We start from the raw sequence: 18,863 nt of genomic DNA, 5'->3' as shown, positions 1-18,863 counted from the left end.
AATTCCAAAAATATTTTCCATAGTTTGTAGACGCTATAACTTTTGCGCAAACCAATCAATATACACTCATTGGGAATTTTATTTTTTTACCAGAAATATGTAGCAGAATACATATTGGCCTAAATTTATGAAGAAATCAGATTTTTACATTTTTTTATTGGATAGTTTTATAGTAAAAAGTAAAAAAAATATTGTTTTTTTTTTTTTTTTTTTAATTGTCGGTCTTTATGGTTTATAGCGCAGTAAATTAAAAAGAAAAGCACAGAGGTGATCAAATACCACCAAAAGAAAAAAACTCTATTTGTGGGGAAAAAAAGGAAGAACATTTAATTTGGGTACAGCGTTGCATGGCCGCGCAATTGTCAGTTAAATTAACGCAGTGCCATATCGCAAAAAATGGCCTGGTTATAAAGATAAGGGGGGTAAACCTTTGGGAGCTGAAGTGGGTAACTGCACTACAAGCATGCAAATGTGAATGGAGTCTTATAGGTTTAGGGTATAATGTGTTTCTGAACAAATGTGTTACATTGTTTGACTGTTGCCGCTCATGTAATGCATATGTGCAGTAGCAAAGGGGTGGGCTCCCAGTACAAAGATCTGAGCTGAGCTGTCAAAGGCAGCTTTTTGGTTGTCACTAACAATTGGTAGTTGGTAGGACCAGCTTCCAATCATGTGACCAATGTGGTAGCCAATAACAGTATTCACATGATCGCTGATACTTCCCGTTCCCCGGGTGTTGGTATGCTGGTGGGGGGGGGGGGCAGGGGTTGAAGTGAACTCCAGACTAAACAAATCTTGTTTCCGTTTTCTCACCTGTTATAACTTTTCTTTATGATTGGTCAACTCAACAAGAGACATGTGAATTCTTACCTAACTGTTTTTTGTGTATTTCTTCTCTTGAGCTGTGCAGTAATCCTGCAGGAAACCTTGCTTTGCTTCTGTGCAAGGGTTTGCCATAGTAAAGACTACTCATTACTCCTCTCTCTCCTTGTGCAGGGTGACTGGTCTTCTAGCCACCCCTCCTGTAGTTTCATGCAGGGAGCCTGTTGTGGGTGGAGCCTGCTGGGTCCCTCCCACATCCCTGCTCTTTTACACAGACTATGCGCAGCACAGTGATGATGTCACTGCTTCTTGTAATAAAAAGTAGAATCTGGGTTCACTAAGGCATTTGGTGCGCACAAAGTCGATTTATATCTTTTGTGACTATTGAGGAATTTATTTCGATGGACATTTCTCTGACTGAAGCTCAGCTTTAAGTTTATACTACAGGATACAAATAAAAGTTGGCTAACCTCAGTTTTATAGTAAGCTTCTGGTTTCTGTTTGTAAATCTTGGCAATCTGATTTCCTGTAAAACGCTGGAACATAGCAAAAAAAAAATACAAGCCAGTTAATAAGACATATATACAGCGGCAAAGTCCAATACAGTATTTTTAGAAAAGAAGGTGTCAACATGTCTTGCTTCCATCCCAATCATAAAACAAGAAGCTTATTTATTTTATCATAGTGGGCAGAGTCGCTGTGCATTTGTCCAGAAAATCTGTGAAATTCCTAGATAACTTTCTCGTTTCTTGTCTATCCACTAGGTGGCAGACTTTGATTTGTTTTACAGTCATAAAACTAAACTGAACCAACTTCAATGTATTGTTCTGCAAATTTTAGATGTTCTGCTTAATTTTAGACTACTGCTATTTTGAGTTGTGTTCATAACTCACACTACAACTTTAGCACAGGATCAGTCATTTTCCTCTTTCTTTGAATGAATATATATATATATATATATATATATATATATATATATATATATATATATATATATGTATGTTATTCCTGGTAAGGCTGCTTTTGCATTGCTCTGTTGAAAGAACGCGTCAAAAACGGATATGCGTTTTTGATGCGTTTCCAGTGCTTTTTCTGGCTGCCTGACTCCCAGCATGCACCTGTGAAACATGGACATGCGATTTAAAGAACGTGCCAAAAACACAACCACGGAGCGTTTTTGATGCATTCTTGACACATTTTGATTTATTTTAGTGCAGTTTTGAAAAGCACACCAAAAATGCAGCAAGCAGGACTTTTAAAAATGAAACTGAAAAGCAACTGACCAGTGTTTAGAGTTCCATAGGATTTAAAGGGATGCGTTTTTCATTATTTTACACTAAAAAACTTATCAAAACCAGTTTATACACGTGGCAGTTAATATTTTGTTCTTTAAAGTGGATGATGATGACACTTAGTTTGTTAAAGCATAGCTTATTTTATAAGCTATTGTCATTTTGTCTACTATAAAGCTTAACCCCTTTTTTTCATCATTTGTTGTATCTCAGTGCTGCTAATCTTCTACAATCGTTTGGCACGCTTTGCAATCACTTCCTGTCTACATTCTTGTACTCCAATGATGGCTGCACGGAATTTTTCAGGGACAGTTTTTTTGATAGTGATAACAGCGGGCCATGTCTGTGTCTTGTAATAGACACTTGCAGTCTCCATTAGAAGTCTGGGTGGCAAGGTGACAATGCAGGAACACAAGTGGGAGGCATAGAAAGGGCAATATAACCCCATAACAAGAAGTGTCTGAGCAAGAATCTCATGGCAGAATCGCCAGATATTATTTTAATGAAAGCTGACAGATTAAAGAAAATGGAGATGGTTTTTGTAATTCCATTAGGATGTTAAGCATGTTGAAGCTTATGCAAAACTTTTAATAATTAGGTTTACATCTACTTTAAGGCCTCGATTACATGGGCATACTTAAAGGGTTACTAAACCCAAATCCTGCATTCACTATATCTGGTCTCCCACAGTACACAGAACATGGAAATGCAATTATTTTAGTAAATATAAACTGTTAAATACCTTTTCTCATCAGCAGTTAGAGCAGTCTTGTGACTTTTATCAGTGTCTGGTTAGAGCTTGTAGGAGGAGTTTTCATTTTCCCCTGAACCTCTGACTGGACAGTGCTTATTGGCTCTGTGTTGATCACATGCACCCTCTCTAGCAATACACACCAAACTGAGCATGTGCAGCATGACCCCTAATGCTCTGTTCTATCAGTAGATGGGATGGAGTCGGATAAAGAAGAGGAGGATCAGAGGAGACAGGATCACACCACCTTCTTACACAATGCAGAGGATTAACCCCTTAGATTCCACATTGAGTATAACAAGCATGCTTTGCTGCATATGCATTGTGATTTTACTGTTGTGGGTTTAGTAACACTTTAGGTTTATCCCGTGTGAGAGTCGTGTTTGCCCACACAGGGATGCACAGGTGTTCTGTACAACCACATGCAGGCAGCCTGATTTAGGTCAATTGGGGCTCAGTGGCTGCAAAGACACATCTGCTGCTCCCAATTTGACATCTGCACAAATTCGCACCTACATGGCGGTCAAATAGGGATATATAGGACACCTATGTATCCCCATGCAGATAACACAGCCCTCACACATAGGCATAAGCTTAAGTACACCCATTTGAACAAGGCCTAAAGTGTATTTCCACTTTTGCAGTCAAACCTAAACCCCCCCACTACATATATGTTATGTGTTCCCATTCACACAGCATGCCTAAAAGAATTGTAAATATTTCTTACCGGTTAGATGTTTTCCGGGGGGAGGGGGGGGGGGTTGGGGTGTCATGGCTGACTGCAAGGTTTTTTGAATAATGTTAGTGAGCCTGTTTCAGGTCTGTCCTCATTAACATGCAATGCAAGAAGCTCAGCCGCTACACCTTGAACCCTTTATTAGAACAGACATTGTTCAAATCTAGTTACAATTCTGCTGGCACAGTATAGGATTAATTATGGTTAACATAGCTGTCCAGCCCTCTCAAACAAATGAAGCTACCTCAGCTACCTCCGATTTTCCCTTGCTAGATGGTTCAGAATAAAGGATTTAAAAAAGGTAAACTGCAATTGTTAATTTTTTTGTGTAATGGTATGTGAATGAGGACAATTTGACTTCATTAGAAATTCTATATATAGCCCTACAGAACAGACAGTGCACAGTCCACATGTGGTTTATCTACTGCTTAACTGCAGACAGGAAATAGGAACATTATTACAGAGAAAAAGACAGAGTGCAACCATAGATGAAGCTACAAACTTTTAAAGACTGCCACCTACTGGCTGACGAATATATCTCTACTAAACACTGATGTACTGTAGTTTTTGCACAAAATTCAATTCTGTATTCCAACAGACTAAAAAAGGGGAAATACACTTTACCATAACAAGGGAGTTTGGCATCCTAATGGCTGTAGGTGTCTGCTACTTTAAGCTGCAATAACATTAGCTAAATATACGCTTATGCAACTGCCTTTTATTTATCTACTCCCCTTATGCAATCTGTTCCCTTGCCCTTTGTATAAAACAAGCTGAACAGCTGTCCTTGCCCCTCCTCAGTGCTTTCTGCAATAATATGAATTGGGAACAGAGAAGCAAGACATTCACTCCCTCCAAATATCAGTTGGGGTACTTCCAGAAAGTATGGATTACTACACCTCACTTACCTCATATGCTCTCGAGCCAGTAATGTTAGCCAGTTCCTGGGGCCCGCCAAGAGACTTTTCAAGCTGGTGACACTCTGCACTTGTACTGGAGTCCATCCAGACAGGGCTGTCACAGATAGAGAAACAAGACTGCGAAGAAAGATACAACTGTCAATGAACACATGCCAATAAGCTGATTATTTGCAGTAATTTGTAACTGGATAAGTGGATGGCATTTCACTTAGATGTATTTTTTATATTTTTAGGAAGCCTTTTAATCGCTATAAGAACTTCAGTCTAATATAAACACGGGGTATAGGGTAAAAATAAGGCTGCTTTTTATCAAAAACCTCCAAAACCCACATTTTATTTCATTACTTTTCATAGCAGCATTAGAATGTGATTTAAATACTACCATGCCTAGCCTTTCCTTACAATCACAGCTCCTACTTTTGCCCAAAGATCTGACACATCTAGCACACAACAGCTGGAGGGACTGTCCCACTCACCCAATACCAGCTGTACCAGCCCCAGCTGAAGAACTCCAAAAGCATATCTATGGTGAAAAATGTAAAATTATATATTCATTTCCACATTGTATTTTAACTATTTCTAGCCTACTCTTATAAAATCTGAATGATCTTGGAGTGTACAAACGTACTTTGTGAAGATCCTCACATATTTACGTACACAAATTCTGTGATACGTATACACTATGCCCTGTCACTCATTTCACAGAGCCTGCCTTCTGATCTACAGAGGTGCTGAGAGGAGGAGTTTCAGGAGGTGGAGTCACTACAGGAATCACTGCTTGCAGGCAGCAAGGTACCATTGGACACGTAGTCCTTAAGAATTGAAGTAAACTGCAGAGGAGAAGCTGCAAGGAGGCTCTGGAGCATTCTTTCCAATACACACTGCCATGTTGCTGTAAGATGTGGATAGATATGGCCAGCAGACAGGCAGTGCTCGCTACATGAAACGATATTCTGATTCTTTGAAATAAAAGTGTATGCTGTGACCAATGCTTTCTTTGAAAGTGGTTGTAAAGGCACAAGGTTTATTTATCTTCATGCATTCTATGCATGAAGGTAAAAACCTTCTGTGTGCAGCAGCCCCCCCCCCCCCCAATACTTAGCTGAGCCCCCTCTTGAACCAGCGATCTCCCTGAGTGCCTTGCCTCTCCAGGGACTTGCATTCCTGATTGGCTTTTGGCAGCAGTGGAAGTCATTGGCTCCTTCTGTTGTCAATCACAGCCAGTGATCCAATCAGGATATGGAGGGGGTGGGGCCAAGCCGCAGCTCAGTGTGTGAATGGACAAGGAGCTGTGGCTAAGGAGTGTGCCTACTTGGGTGCCCCCACAGCAAACTGCACCCAGCAGGGAGGAGGAGCCAGGAGCGCTGGGGTGGGACCCAAGAAGAGGAGGATCCAGGCTGCTCTGTGCAAAACCATAGCACAGAGCAGGTAGGTATAGCATGTTTGTTTGGTTTTTGTTTTTTTAAAACAAGGCTTTAATATCTTCCAACATGTAGTGAAATAATGTAGTCCATTAAAAATGTCCACAATCTACAACAACACTAGTAGCGCTAATCACCCTGTGTCAGATGAAAAATAAGGCAATAAAATAGTCCACCACGTGAATGTATGTGACTCCGTTATATTAGTTGGAGATTTTCTTATTATTTCTAATAATACTTCCACCACACCTCGTGATTTCCTCTCCCCTTCAGCAAACAGACTCACCAGAAGGTGATATATAAGGGCTTTGGAAAGAAACTTCGGATGCCACTTCTCCACCTCCAACATAGGGTTAACTTTCCTATATGATAATGAGCAGCCACCCACAGAGTGATCTGACTATTGATAAGCCTGAGACTCGGATTGAAACCTCAGATGACGTGTCTCCTCCTCCAGTCTATAGATCAGTGCTCATATGTATAACATATAAAGCCACACATAGCGTGATCCTGTATATACATTTATTAATACACTGCACACTTCAAATGCACACTCACATAGTAAAAGAAATGATATTGCATGACATAAACCGTATCCAGATCACCGGTCATCCGGTATCTCTCACCAGCTGTCAGGCGGTGATTTCAGGGTGATACCAAACAATCCGGCGTCTCCTTGCTGAGGTCACATGGTCATGCCCCGGACGCGTTTCGTAATTCCCTCTTCTTTAGCGGGCGTGGCCACGTAACCTGACCTCTCCCCTCTTGTCATGTGTACACTAGGGTTGCCACCTCATCCCTTTAATCCAGGACACATATTAATTACACAGGTTCTGAACCTAGTATAATGCATTTAAAGCACTAAGTGAGTTTATTTACCACCTTAATCAGCCACAGAACCTGTGTAATTAATATGTGTCCTGGTTCAAAGGGATGAGGTGGTAACCCTGGCCACTGCATTAAAAGAGGTATAGTTGGTGCAAGGGTGATAAAAACACAGCTATAGGGTTTTACCAACGCCAAAACTGCAAGTGTAAATGAACATTTAGTGTTCTGATCCCCCTATAAGGCTGCTTTCACACTGATGTGCTGCGGTTTTCCTGCATTGAGGAGTTTTGGTGCACTTTCAGAAAGTTCTTCAAACCCGCAGGATATGATAGAAGTGGAGCAAACCTGCAGGAAAGCTCTGCACTGCTTAAATTTAACAGACGGACTGAGTGCACTGCTTATATTTAACGGACGGACTGAGTGCACTGCTTATATTTAACGGACGGACGGACTGAGTGCACTGCTTACATTTAACGGACGGACGGACTGAGTGCACTGCTTACATTTAAAGAAAGGAAAGGAAAAGGTTTGTGTTGCTTCTAGCAATTGGTTAAGCTGGCCATACACATAGGTTTTTCTATTCAACCAGCAGGCTCAATAGAGGGAAAAAATTAAACTGATTCCTTTATTATGTATTAATTCCTTTATTTACTGATTATTTACATATTCCTTTATTTTTGCTACATAGCACAGATGGATGAATCTCTCATTGTAGCTATTCTTTTTTGACAGCCAGTCCCGACCGCTAACAAAATACCTTGAATGGATGCAGGCGCTGTTCAGCCGACAATTTTCCACCCAGTTCCTTCGATTTCCAAATCAAGGGATGTCAGGTTGGAGGTGGCTGCACAGGGCCACCCACTGTTTATCAGGAACCTGCCAAAACTCACCCCATGTATAAGCAGTTTATATTGCAGGTACAAAAGTTTCCAGTACACCTTCCTTACCTGCAGCTATAGATCTTGTATACTGACCTGCAGTGAAGTGTGCAAAGGACGTTCAGGTAGTAAGCTGTTTAAAATGGCTCTGGAGCCTTCCTTCCAATACACGCTGCCATGTTGCTGTAACATGAATAGAAAACAAGAGCAATCATTGACCATAGCATTCCGAGAAGTGAATAAATACATAAACTGTTGAGAATTGATGTATAGTCTGTCATATTGTAATGACATTGATGCATTATCTACAGGGCTTTGCAAATGATGAAATATGTATTAGAGATCTGGCATTCAATTACTTACTGGTAAACAATAAAATACATCTACTGGGTAACATTATAAACAATTGCTGTGACTATTGTGCTTGTAAATAACTTGGCTGAGCTCAGATCAAATTTAGAGACAGATTTTGTTTAAAGTAGAAGTTTAGGAATAAAAAAAACAAACAAACATACTCACCTGCCGGTTCACACTTGTGCGATGCGGGAAGGCTGCGAATTCGCAGCCTGTTCCCGCATCGAATCCGCACAAGAGGCAGTTCACACTGCCATATGAGATACGCAGGGGGTGTCAATTAAATGTTAACGACACCCCCAGTTTGATCGCATATCGCAGTGCGATCTGACAGTTCGCACAGGATCGGATCGCACTAGTGTGAACCACTGTGTGATCCGATCCTGATGCGGCTGAAAAAATGCCTCCTGTGCGTCTTTGGTGCGGGTGCAGTGCGAATTTCAGCCATACAAAGTGTATGGCTGAATTTGCATCCGCACAGGAGATCGCATGTAATGAAGGAGCAGTGTGCTACGAATTACATGCGATCTCCGCAGCCGTACATATGTGAACCTAAACTTAGGGCTCTTTCACATGGACGTTCCGTATGTCCGTATATCACCCCATCCGTTTGCAGGTGATTTACGGACATGTTGAATGTCTATGGGATTGCGGATGTCAGCGGATGACCATCCGCTGACATCCGATTTTCGTCCTTTCAGTTCAGAACAGAACCCTATTTTTGTTCCATTTAAAAAACGGAAAGGAAGCAAAATCGGATGTCAGCGCTGTCATCCGCTGACTAGGGATGATCGAACTTTTGAAAAGTTCGGTTCGACCAGAACACCCGAACTTCACGAAAGTTCGGTTCGGATTTCAGAACCCCATTGAAATCAATGGGACCCGAACTTCTGTAATCAAAAAACACCATTTTTAAGCCCTAAAACCCAATAAATGCCCCTAAAAAGTGCCTAGGGTTCTGGGTCATGCCCCAGGGACTATTAATCACACAAAAAAAAGTTCTTAAAAATTGTCGTTTTTGATAGATAGCCAATTATTGAAAAAATTAAAAAAAAAAAAAAAAAAGAGATTTCTTTGGATTTAGTGTCTGGGGGGTCTAAAAGTTGTACCTGTGAAGTTTCAGCTCTGTAGCATGTCCAGAACCAGAATTACAGCATACCAAACCTTCAAAAATGACTTTTTTGCTTAACCGCACCTTTCTTTTGCTCCTAATCAACGGCTCAGCCAATGTGTATGATGGGGACATAATGCAGTGCACTGGGAACAAGATTAGAGGTTTTTTTGGAAAAAGGTGCTGTCTCTTTAAATGTGCATATAATTAACGGGTGTATTTCCACAATGGGGCTTTTATTACCAAATGTTTCAAGAAGTCCAAAGATGTATGTAATTGCACTTTATTTCATGTAAAATGGTGTTTGGTGCACTTTAACTTGAAATCTCACAAGAAACAGACATATATGCACGGATACATTGAGGGTTAGGGGTAGGGGCCACAAGGTAGTGCAGAGTGAACAAGATTAGAGATGTTTTGGATGAATAGTGTTGTCTCTTGACTTTGAATAGAAGTAAAGGATGCTTAAAAATTGGGCATTTGGTGGTGCGGACGATGCCTTGACACCATATCCCTATGAAAGTGCTGGTAATGAAAGCAATAATTGCCTTTGTAAGGAAAAAAATTACAATGATATGCATCTGTGTGACAGGTGCGCAAAAATTGTTGTTTGGGTGTTGGCGGAGCCATACCACTGTAAGCCCAAAGAGCTGGTGTTGAAGAAGGCGTAAAAATTATGAAGGTGTGCACCTGTGGAACAGGTGCGCAAACATGGTAGTTTTGGTGTTGGCGGAGCCTCCCCACCATAACCCCAAAGAGCTGGCTTTGAAGGAGGCCCAAAAATTGTAAAGGTGTGCACCTGTGGAACAGGTTCGCAAACATGGTAGTTTTTGTTTAGCATAGCCTCCCCACCTTAACCCCAAAGAGCTGGTGTTGAAGGAGGCCCAAAAATTGTAAAGGTGTGCACCTGTGGAACAGGTGCGCAAACATTGTCGTTTTTGTTTTAGCATAGCCTCCCCACCTTAACCCCAAAGAGCTGGTGTTGAAGGAGGCCCAAAAATTGTAAAGGTGTGCACCTGTGGAACAGGTTCTCAAACATGGTAGTTTTTGTTTAGCATAGCCTCCCCACCTTAACCCCAAAGAGCTGGTGTTGAAGGAGGCCCAAAAATTGTAAAGGTGTGCACCTGTGGAACAGGTGCGCAAACATTGTCGTTTTTGTTTTAGCATAGCCTCCCCACCTTAACCCCAAAGAGCTGGTGTTGAAGGAGGCCCAAAAATTGTAAAGGTGTGCACCTGTGGAACAGGTTCGCAAACATGGTAGTTTTTGTTTAGCATAGCCTCCCCACCTTAACCCCAAAGAGCTGGTGTTGAAGGAGGCCCAAAAATTGTAAAGGTGTGCACCTGTGGAACAGGTGCGCAAACATTGTCGTTTTTGTGTTAGCATAGCCTCCCCACCTTAACCCCAAAGAGCTGGTGTTGAAGGAGGCCCAAAAATTGTAAAGGTGTGCACCTGTGGAACAGGTTCTCAAACATGGTAGTTTTTGTTTAGCATAGCCTCCCCACCTTAACCCCAAAGAGCTGGTGTTGAAGGAGGCCCAAAAATTGTAAAGGTGTGCACCTGTGGAACAGGTGCGCAAACATTGTCGTTTTTGTTTTAGCATAGCCTCCCCACCTTAACCCCAAAGAGCTGGTGTTGAAGGAGGCCCAAAAATTGTAAAGGTGTGCACCTGTGGAACAGGTGCGCAAACATTGTCGTTTTTGTTTTAGCATAGCCTCCCCACCTTAACCCCAAAGAGCTGGTGTTGAAGGAGGCCCAAAAATTGTAAAGGTGTGCACCTGTGGAACAGGTGCGCAAACATTGTCGTTTTTGTCATAACCAAAATGAGGTTCTGTGAACGTAAAGAGAATGAGAGGAGGGTTTGAGGGTGGCACCATGGTCCAGGCTTAAACTGAGGCTCAACTGCCACATCACAACGATAGCCTAGTCTACAAGGTCTGCATCAGGTGCATCAAAGCTTGATATCCACGACTGATTCATCTTAATGAATGTCAAACGGTCGACTGAGTCGGTGGAGAGTCTAGTTCGATGGTCTGTGACGAATCCTCCTGCTGCGCTGAATGTCCGTTCCGATAGGACACTGGAAGCAGGGCAGGCCAACAACTCCATGGCATACTGGGCCAGTTCTGGCCAGTGGTCTAATCTTAAGACCCAGTATGCCAGTGGATCGGATTCGTCACATGAAAAGCCCTCTGTGTCACTTTGTGCCCTCACGTAATCGTCCACCATGTGATGCAGACGCTGTCGATGCGATGTGGCAGCTGAGAGGCCTGGGCGGTGAGGACTAAAAAAAGACCGAAAGGCATCCGTCAACCGCACGCCTTCTCCAACGCTCCTCTCGTGACCACCAGTAGAATCCATGGTAGGTTGTCCCCGCCCCTGCACCCTACGGGAGTCGGGGAACATGTTCACCAGATTCCTCTTGAGACTGTCCTCAAGGGATTTGATCCTGTGGACTCTATGGGTGGATGGGAAAAGCTCCGAGACTTTACACTTGTACCGGGGGTCAAGTAGGGTGGCCAACCAATAGTGGTTAGTCTCTTTAATGGCCTTGATTCTGGGGTCCTTTCGCAGGCTCTGGAGCATGATGTTTCCCATGCGTCGCAAATTAGCGAAGGCCTGAGAAGCTGACTCCTCGGGGTCACTCATAACGACATTATCTTCAACGGGCTCCTCCTCCTCCCAGCCACGTACTACTCCAAAGTGTCCCGAGGGAGTCAAACTAGGCCTTGCAGATTGCCGCATGTCTTCCTCCTCCTCCTCCTCAAACCCTGCAAAAGTTCCCGCAGAATCGTCCTCCTCCTCCTCCTCTTCCACCCCTGGATCCTGCTCGGGCCTCTGGGAGCTAGGCATAATGGGGTCAGGATTCTCAGGATAAAGGGGGCCTTGAGAGGCAAGGAAGTCCTCCTCTTCCTCCTGCTGCTCTGCCTCCAGTGCCCTGTCCATAATGCCACGCAGAGTGTGCTCCAACAAAAACAGTACCGGTAGGGTGTCACTGATGCATGCGCTGTCCCGGCTGACCATCCTTGTGGCCTCCTCAAATGGCGAGAGGACAGCGCATGCATCCTTAATCAAAAGCCACTGCCGTGGTGAAAAGAAGCCCAGGCGCGCAGAGCCAGTGCTGGTGCCGTACTCGCATAGGTATTCATTGAGGGCCCTCTGCTGCGTGTACAGGCGCTGCAGCATAGCCAAGGTGGAGTTCCAGCGGGTGGGCATGTCACAGATGAGGCGGTGTACCGGCAGGTGAAACTCGCGCTGCACTTCGGCCAAACGTGCAGTGGCACTGTACGACCGCCTGAAGTGACTGCACACCCTTCTTGCCATCCTTAGCACATCCTGCATTCCCGGGTACGAGTTCAAAAACCGCTGTACCACGAGATTCAGGACATGCGCCAGGCATGGCACATGGGTTAACTTTCCCTGACGAAGGGCGGCCAGGAGGTTTGACCCATTATCAGTAACCACCATCCCTGGCTGCAGCTGGCGTGGTGTCAACCACCTCTGGGCCTGTGCCTGCAGAGCCCCAAGAATCTGAGGGGCAGTGTGCTGCCTGTCCCCTAGACACACAAGCTGCAGCACTGCGTGACACCTTTTGGCCTGAGACATAGAATAGCCCTTTGAACGTTTACGTGGTATCTCATCATATTCAAAGGACCATTCTGCAGAGGAGGGCATGGAGGAGGTAGAGGAGGAGGAGCAGGAGGGGGTAGAAGTGATCGATCTACCCGGATCAGCGACACCACCAGCTGTTTGCAGACGTGGGGGCAACACTGGCTGCAGCACCGAGCCCTGGCTACAATCCCTTCCACTGGCAAGCAGTGTCACCCAGTGAGCAGTGACAGAAATGTACCGTCCCTGCCCATGTTTGCTTGACCAAGTGTCAGCCGTCAAGTGTATCTTACGGCTGACTGACTTGGCCAGGGATGACACTACATTGCCTTCCACATGTTGGTATAGGGATGGCAGGGCCTTACGGGAAAAGTAATGCCGACTTGGCACCTGCCACTGTGGAACTGCACATTTTGCGAAGTCACGGAAGGGAGCAGACTCTACCAGGTTAAATGGTAATAGTTGCAGAGCCAGTAGTTTAGCCAAACTACTGTTTAGACGCTGGGCATGTGGGTGGCGGGGAGTATACATTTTTTTTCGTTCCAGCATGTGTGGAATCGAAATTTGGCATCTAGATGATACAGCTGGTGGTGTGCTGGAGGTAGATGCGACACTGCCTGCTATATCATCATCCCTGCCAGTGGAGGCTGCCAACAGGTGACGAGTGACTATAGCAGGGCCAGGAACAGACTGATGTGCAGGTGGAGCAGGTGGAGCAGATGGAGCATGAGGAGGAGCGCGAGGAGAACTAGGAGGCCGACTGACCAATCTTTGGCCCTTTTGTGGGTTCTTTAAATGCTCCTGCCAACGGGCCGAGTGGTGGGTTGTCAAATGCCTGTTTAGGCAGCTTGTACCCAGGTGGTTGACATTTTTGCCACGTTTTATACCCTTCTTACAAATCTTGCAGATCGCAACTGTTTTATCTGCATGGGATGTCTCAAAAAAGGCCCAGCAAGATGAGGTGTGTATAGTGGCCCGGGAGACAACAGGTGCGGCCTTAGATGGAGTAGGCCGTCTGCTCTCCCCTCTTGCTTGCTCTGCCTCCTCCTCAACCTCAGACCCAACATCTGACTCCATCAAAGACTGAGCATCAGGCCTGGCCTGGGAGACAACAGGTGCGGCCTTAGATGGAGCGGGCCGTCTGCTCTCCCCTCTTGTTTGCTCTGCCTCCTCCTCAACCTCAGACCCAACATCTGATTCTATCAAAGACTGAGCATCAGGCCTGGCCTGGGAGACAACAGGTGCGGCCTTAGATGGAGCGGGCCGTCTGCTCTCCCCTCTTGTTTGCTCTGCCTCCTCCTCAAACTCAGACCCAACATCAGACTCCATAAAGGACTGAGCATCAGGCTGGAGTAGATGGCCGACACTGTGGTCAAACAGCTCAGCTGACTCCTCTGCCATGTCTGAAATTGGGTCTAAGGGAGGACATGAGGTGGACATGGACTCATCTGTATTTGTTCTGACAACTGCAGAAGACTGACCACTTTTCTCTGCCTGGGTCACTGTAGTTGCAGATGATGCCGATGATGAGGGTTTGTTCATATAGTCCACCACCTCCTGTACATACTGTGGACGTATAGCTTGGCCACTGCCGGAGAACAATCCAAATGGTGGCCTGGCTGAGGACTGACCACCACGTCCACCCCTGCCTCTAGACACCCTAGAAGCTGTGCCCCTTTCCGCAGCAGGGCCACGTATGCCTTTTCTTGGTCTACCAGGCATATTTGTCACTGATGCGTTGGCAACTGTGTGCGGTGAAAAACGCACACTGCTATGCGACCCACAGTTGTCGCTGGATACAGCACAGCAGTTGCGGTTCACGCACAGTAGCAAAGCCTTTTGCACAGTGGACCTAACGCTTTGAACAACAGGCGTTAGGTTGTCACTGATGCGTTGGCAACTGTGTGCGGTGAAAAACGCACACTGCTATGCGACCCACAGTTGTCGCTGGATACAGCACAGCAGTTGCGTGTCACGCACAGTTGCAAAGGCTTTTGTACAGTGCACCTAACGCTTTGAACAACAGGCGTTAAGTTGTCACTGATGCGTTGGCAACTGTGTGCGGTGAAAAACGCACACTGCTATGCGACCCACAGTTGTCGCTGGATACAGCACAGCAGTTGCGGTTCACGCACAGTAGCAAAGCCTTTTGCACAGTGGACCTAACGCTTTGAACAACAGGCGTTAGGTTGTCACTGATGCGTTGGCAACTGTGTGCGGTGAAAAACGCACACTGCTATGCGACCCACAGTTGTCGCTGGATACAGCACAGCAGTTGCGGTTCACGCACAGTAGCAAAGCCTTTTGCACAGTGGACCTAACGCTTTGAACAACAGGCGTTAGGTTGTCACTGATGCGTTGGCAACTGTGTGCGGTGAAAAACGCACACTGCTATGCGACCCACAGTTGTCGCTGGATACAGCACAGCAGTTCCGTGTCACGCACAGTTGCAAAGGCTTTTGTACAGTGCACCTAACGCTTTGAACAACAGGCGTTAAGTTGTCACTGTATTTTGCTGCCTAGCAAGCACGTATACCTGCTGTGATACAGCAGCACTGTGCCACGTGCTCACTAAACAGAACCCTCACACTTTCCCTACAGAAACTAAATTTTCAAATCTAACTAATGTAGTACAAAGTTCCCTAACTACACTAGATATCCCTTTCCACTAAATAGAAAGCTCCATACAGCAGAAGACTGACACTGTCCCTTAAGTTTTTTTTTTTTTTTTTTTTTTTTTTTTAACTCTAAGAACCAGCACAATCGCTGTATCTAACTACACTGGCTGTAAGCTAAATACAATTCTGCTATATGGAGCTTTAGAACCACTCGATATATAGGAAATGTAGTGTAGCAAGCAGGAGTCAGACAGAACTGCTTCAACTCTCTTCAACAGGCTCTGGATAACTGTGCTAGGGGTTAGGCGGGGCCATCTTATATAGTGTGGGGCGTATTCACTCCTGATTGGCCTCTGGTCCCCGTAGTCACTCCAATCACGTTCCTAGGAGACTCCTGCCCCCTCATTGGCTTTTGCAGACGTTTCTGGGCCAATCACGGGCTTTTAAAGCCCAGTTCCTGTCCCAGTGCATTTTGGGCGGTTCTGGTGGCCGAATACCGAACTTTTGCCGCAAAAAGTTCGGTATTCGGCCGAATATCGAACATGCAATGTTCGGGTCGAACCGATGGTCGACCCGAACCGTTCGATCATCCCTACCGCTGACATCCGCAATGCCCATAGACATTCATTATGTCCGTATATCATCCGAAAAAGGATGGGATGATATGCGGACATACGGAGCCGATGAAAACAAGTGTCATCCGCTCCGTGTAAAAAAAAAAAAAAAAAAGCACCGGAGCGAAAAAAAAAAAACGAACGGCCGTGTGAAAGAGCCCTTATGCTGTCCCACATCCACTCTAACCCCAAGAACTGAGCGATCACATGACCGCTGATCACTCAGTTTTCGGTCAGCTCTGATGGTACTGTCAGTCACTGATCTGTGTTCTCTCCCTAAAGCTCTCTCTGAAGTGGCGGGCTGTGGGGAAGGGGGGGGGGGGCGGTAGCTGCTGGCACAGTCCATCAGTGACCAGCTTTCGGATGATTCTGGGTCACAGAAGAGCACAGGTGCACCCTGTGACCCACAAGAGAAGTATAGCCAAAAAAAGTTTTTCCCACACTTCTCTTTCAAATTGCACTTAAAGAAAACCTGCATTGCCCAGAAAAATTAGGCCATTGCAGACCTTTTTATTTTAAATTGGTGGTACCTGGCTGTCATGATGATGCAAAGGCTTCAGTAATTTTTGAGTCACCTACTCAGAAGAAGCCTTGAGATCAGATTTTCGGACTATTGAGAGTGTCCTGTGGTGTCCAGTAGTTTCAGGATGACTCCAGTAGTCACCAAATGCCCAGCTAACAGCAGGGTGGTGATAGGCACACATGCGCAGATTGACACCTGTAATATCAGAAGCTCTGCCAATGGTGAGCAATTGCACCAGGGCGGATGCCCTACTAACCTCCAAAGTGTGCCCAGCATGATTGTGTGCTCTGCTGTTCCTGGCATCCAGGTCACCCTGGGAATGCATCGATTGCTCTGTGGACGAGGTCCAGGATACGTGAGTATGTTTGGCTTGAGGTCAGCAAAACGGACCATATGCCATGCGGGCTGCTAGGGAGTAACTCCACTTGTGTAAGGCCCCTTTCACACTTGTGCGACTTCAAAGTCGCACGATTTTACCCCTATTTTGCAGCGACTTTGTTGCCGCGATTTTGACACAATTTTGATGCGAGTTTGACTGGGCTTGAATGTCTTTGGACCTCAAAATGCATTAAAATCACGCCAAAGTAATGCAGGGACTACTTTGAAGTCGGTGCGACTTAAAGTCGCACAGATATGAATGGTACTCATTGGAAATAATGGAGAGCGACTTGTCATGCGATTTTGCAGTCCCAAACCGCATGACAAGTCACAAAAGAAACAGATAACAACAAAAAAGAAAACACATGAAGATGCTGTGGTGTGCATTGTAGAATTTTTATCAAGGCTCGGTTCACACTGGTGCGATGCCAGACATTGCATGTGATTCGCACTACAATGCTGTACAGATCACATGCGATGTCTGTGCAATGCAAATTCAGCCATACAAACATCATGGCTGAATTTCCATCACTTTCAGAGCAAACTCGTATAGGACCTTTTTTTTGTCCACACTAGAATCGAATCGCATGGCTGTTTACACCCATGCGATCAAATTCCTGTCCAAATTCACAGTTCACACTGCTATCTGAAAACTGAACTGAAAGCTAGGAAGGATCCTTGGTTCCAGATGGGATCCCCTCCAGTCCAGTTGGAGTAAGGATTGCACCATGATGTCCACCTCTCTAGGGCTACATACTCAGCAGGAAGCTTGGCCAGAATCAGGGCTCCTAAGTCCCCTTCACAGCTTGCTGCTCCAAGTGAAATCTTTCAGTTCAGTTTTGAGTAAAGTCTCATTCATGAAGGCAGCCTTTTCACTGGTTCTTTTTCTCAGGCAGGAGGCTTGCCGGGATCTGGGCCTTGTGCTGAGAGGTATCCCTGTGGCTTTCTGCCCAGTACCAGTAGTGTTTATATACATACTGTGCGGCAATTTGAGGATTTGGCATTCTATGAGAACAAAGGATTGTTCCTCCCATATGCAGGACCACCAGGAATAACTGGTTCCATGCCATGGATATTGGGATTTTTCGAGCATGCTCTTAACCACTTAAGACCCGTAAGATTTTACCCCCTTCCTGACCAGGGCCAATTTTGCGATTCGGCACTGCGTGACTTTAACGGACAATTGCGCGGTCCAGCGGCGCTGTACCTAAACGAATTTGACGTCCTTTTTTTCCCACAAACAGAGCTTTCTTTTGGTGGTATTTGATCACCTGTGCGATTTTTACTTTTTGCGCTATAAACAAAAAAACAGCATCAATTTTGCAAAAATAACAATATTTTTCACATTCTTTTATATGAAATTCCCCAAAATAAAAAATTAAAAATCTAAATTTTTTAACATTTTGGGCCAATTTTTTTTTACCATATGTTTGGTAAAAAAAAAAAAAAGTTATTGCGTTTACTAAGAAAGGGAAAGATTTTTGTCATTTTTGTTGTTTTTTTTTTTAACGCGTAATGGCGGCGATCTGCGATTTTTTTTTTTGCGGGACTGCGACATTGCGGCGGACAGATCGGACCCTTGACTGACATTTTTGACACTTTTGGGGTTACCAGTGACATTTCTACAGTAATCAGTGCTATACATATGCACTGTTACTGTAAAATTACACTGGCAGTGAAGGGGTTAACTTTTTTTGAGAGGGAGGGGTTATGTGTGTCCCTAGGGGCGTGATTCTAACTGTGATTGGCTGTGGCTTGAGGTGTAGGAACAGTGATCAACGGTCCTACATAGTAGAACCATATGATCACCATTCCTACACAGGGCAGAATGACAGGCGGCTTGTTTACACTAGCCGCCTGCCTTTCTCCCTCTCCACCCGACGATCGCGAGTGATCACACGCGCGGGGGGGTCCGTGACCACGCGGGAGCGCGCCTCCGGTGGCGCGCACTCGCTCCCTAGACCCTCACAGGCTAGCAACGTAGCCCTACGTCGCTCTGCCTGTGAGGGG

The 18,863-nt window shown here is 45.1% G+C and overlaps 1 protein-coding gene across 4 annotated transcripts in view; it reads right to left on the bottom strand.

Annotated features, from left to right (window-relative positions):
* The window catches only part of XYLB (xylulokinase), a 303,038-nt gene that overhangs the window by 261,873 nt on the left and 22,302 nt on the right, over positions 1-18,863 (bottom strand). For all 4 annotated transcript variants that reach the window (XM_082258814.1, XM_082258813.1, XM_082258815.1 and 1 more), the window contains 3 exons: positions 7,745-7,831; positions 4,510-4,638; positions 1,293-1,358 (listed from right to left, as the gene is read on the bottom strand). In XM_082258814.1, the coding sequence (XP_082114940.1) occupies positions 1,293-1,358; positions 4,510-4,638; positions 7,745-7,831 (282 nt within the window). The remainder of the gene's footprint in view (positions 1-1,292; positions 1,359-4,509; positions 4,639-7,744; positions 7,832-18,863) is intronic.

Source organism: Pelophylax lessonae (genome assembly GCF_965119305.1).
Source record: "Pelophylax lessonae genome assembly, chromosome: 5".
NCBI lineage: Eukaryota > Metazoa > Chordata > Amphibia > Anura > Ranidae > Pelophylax > Pelophylax lessonae.
The sequence above is the reverse complement of the archived record's forward strand: the minus strand, read 5'-3'. Positions and strand labels throughout refer to the sequence as shown.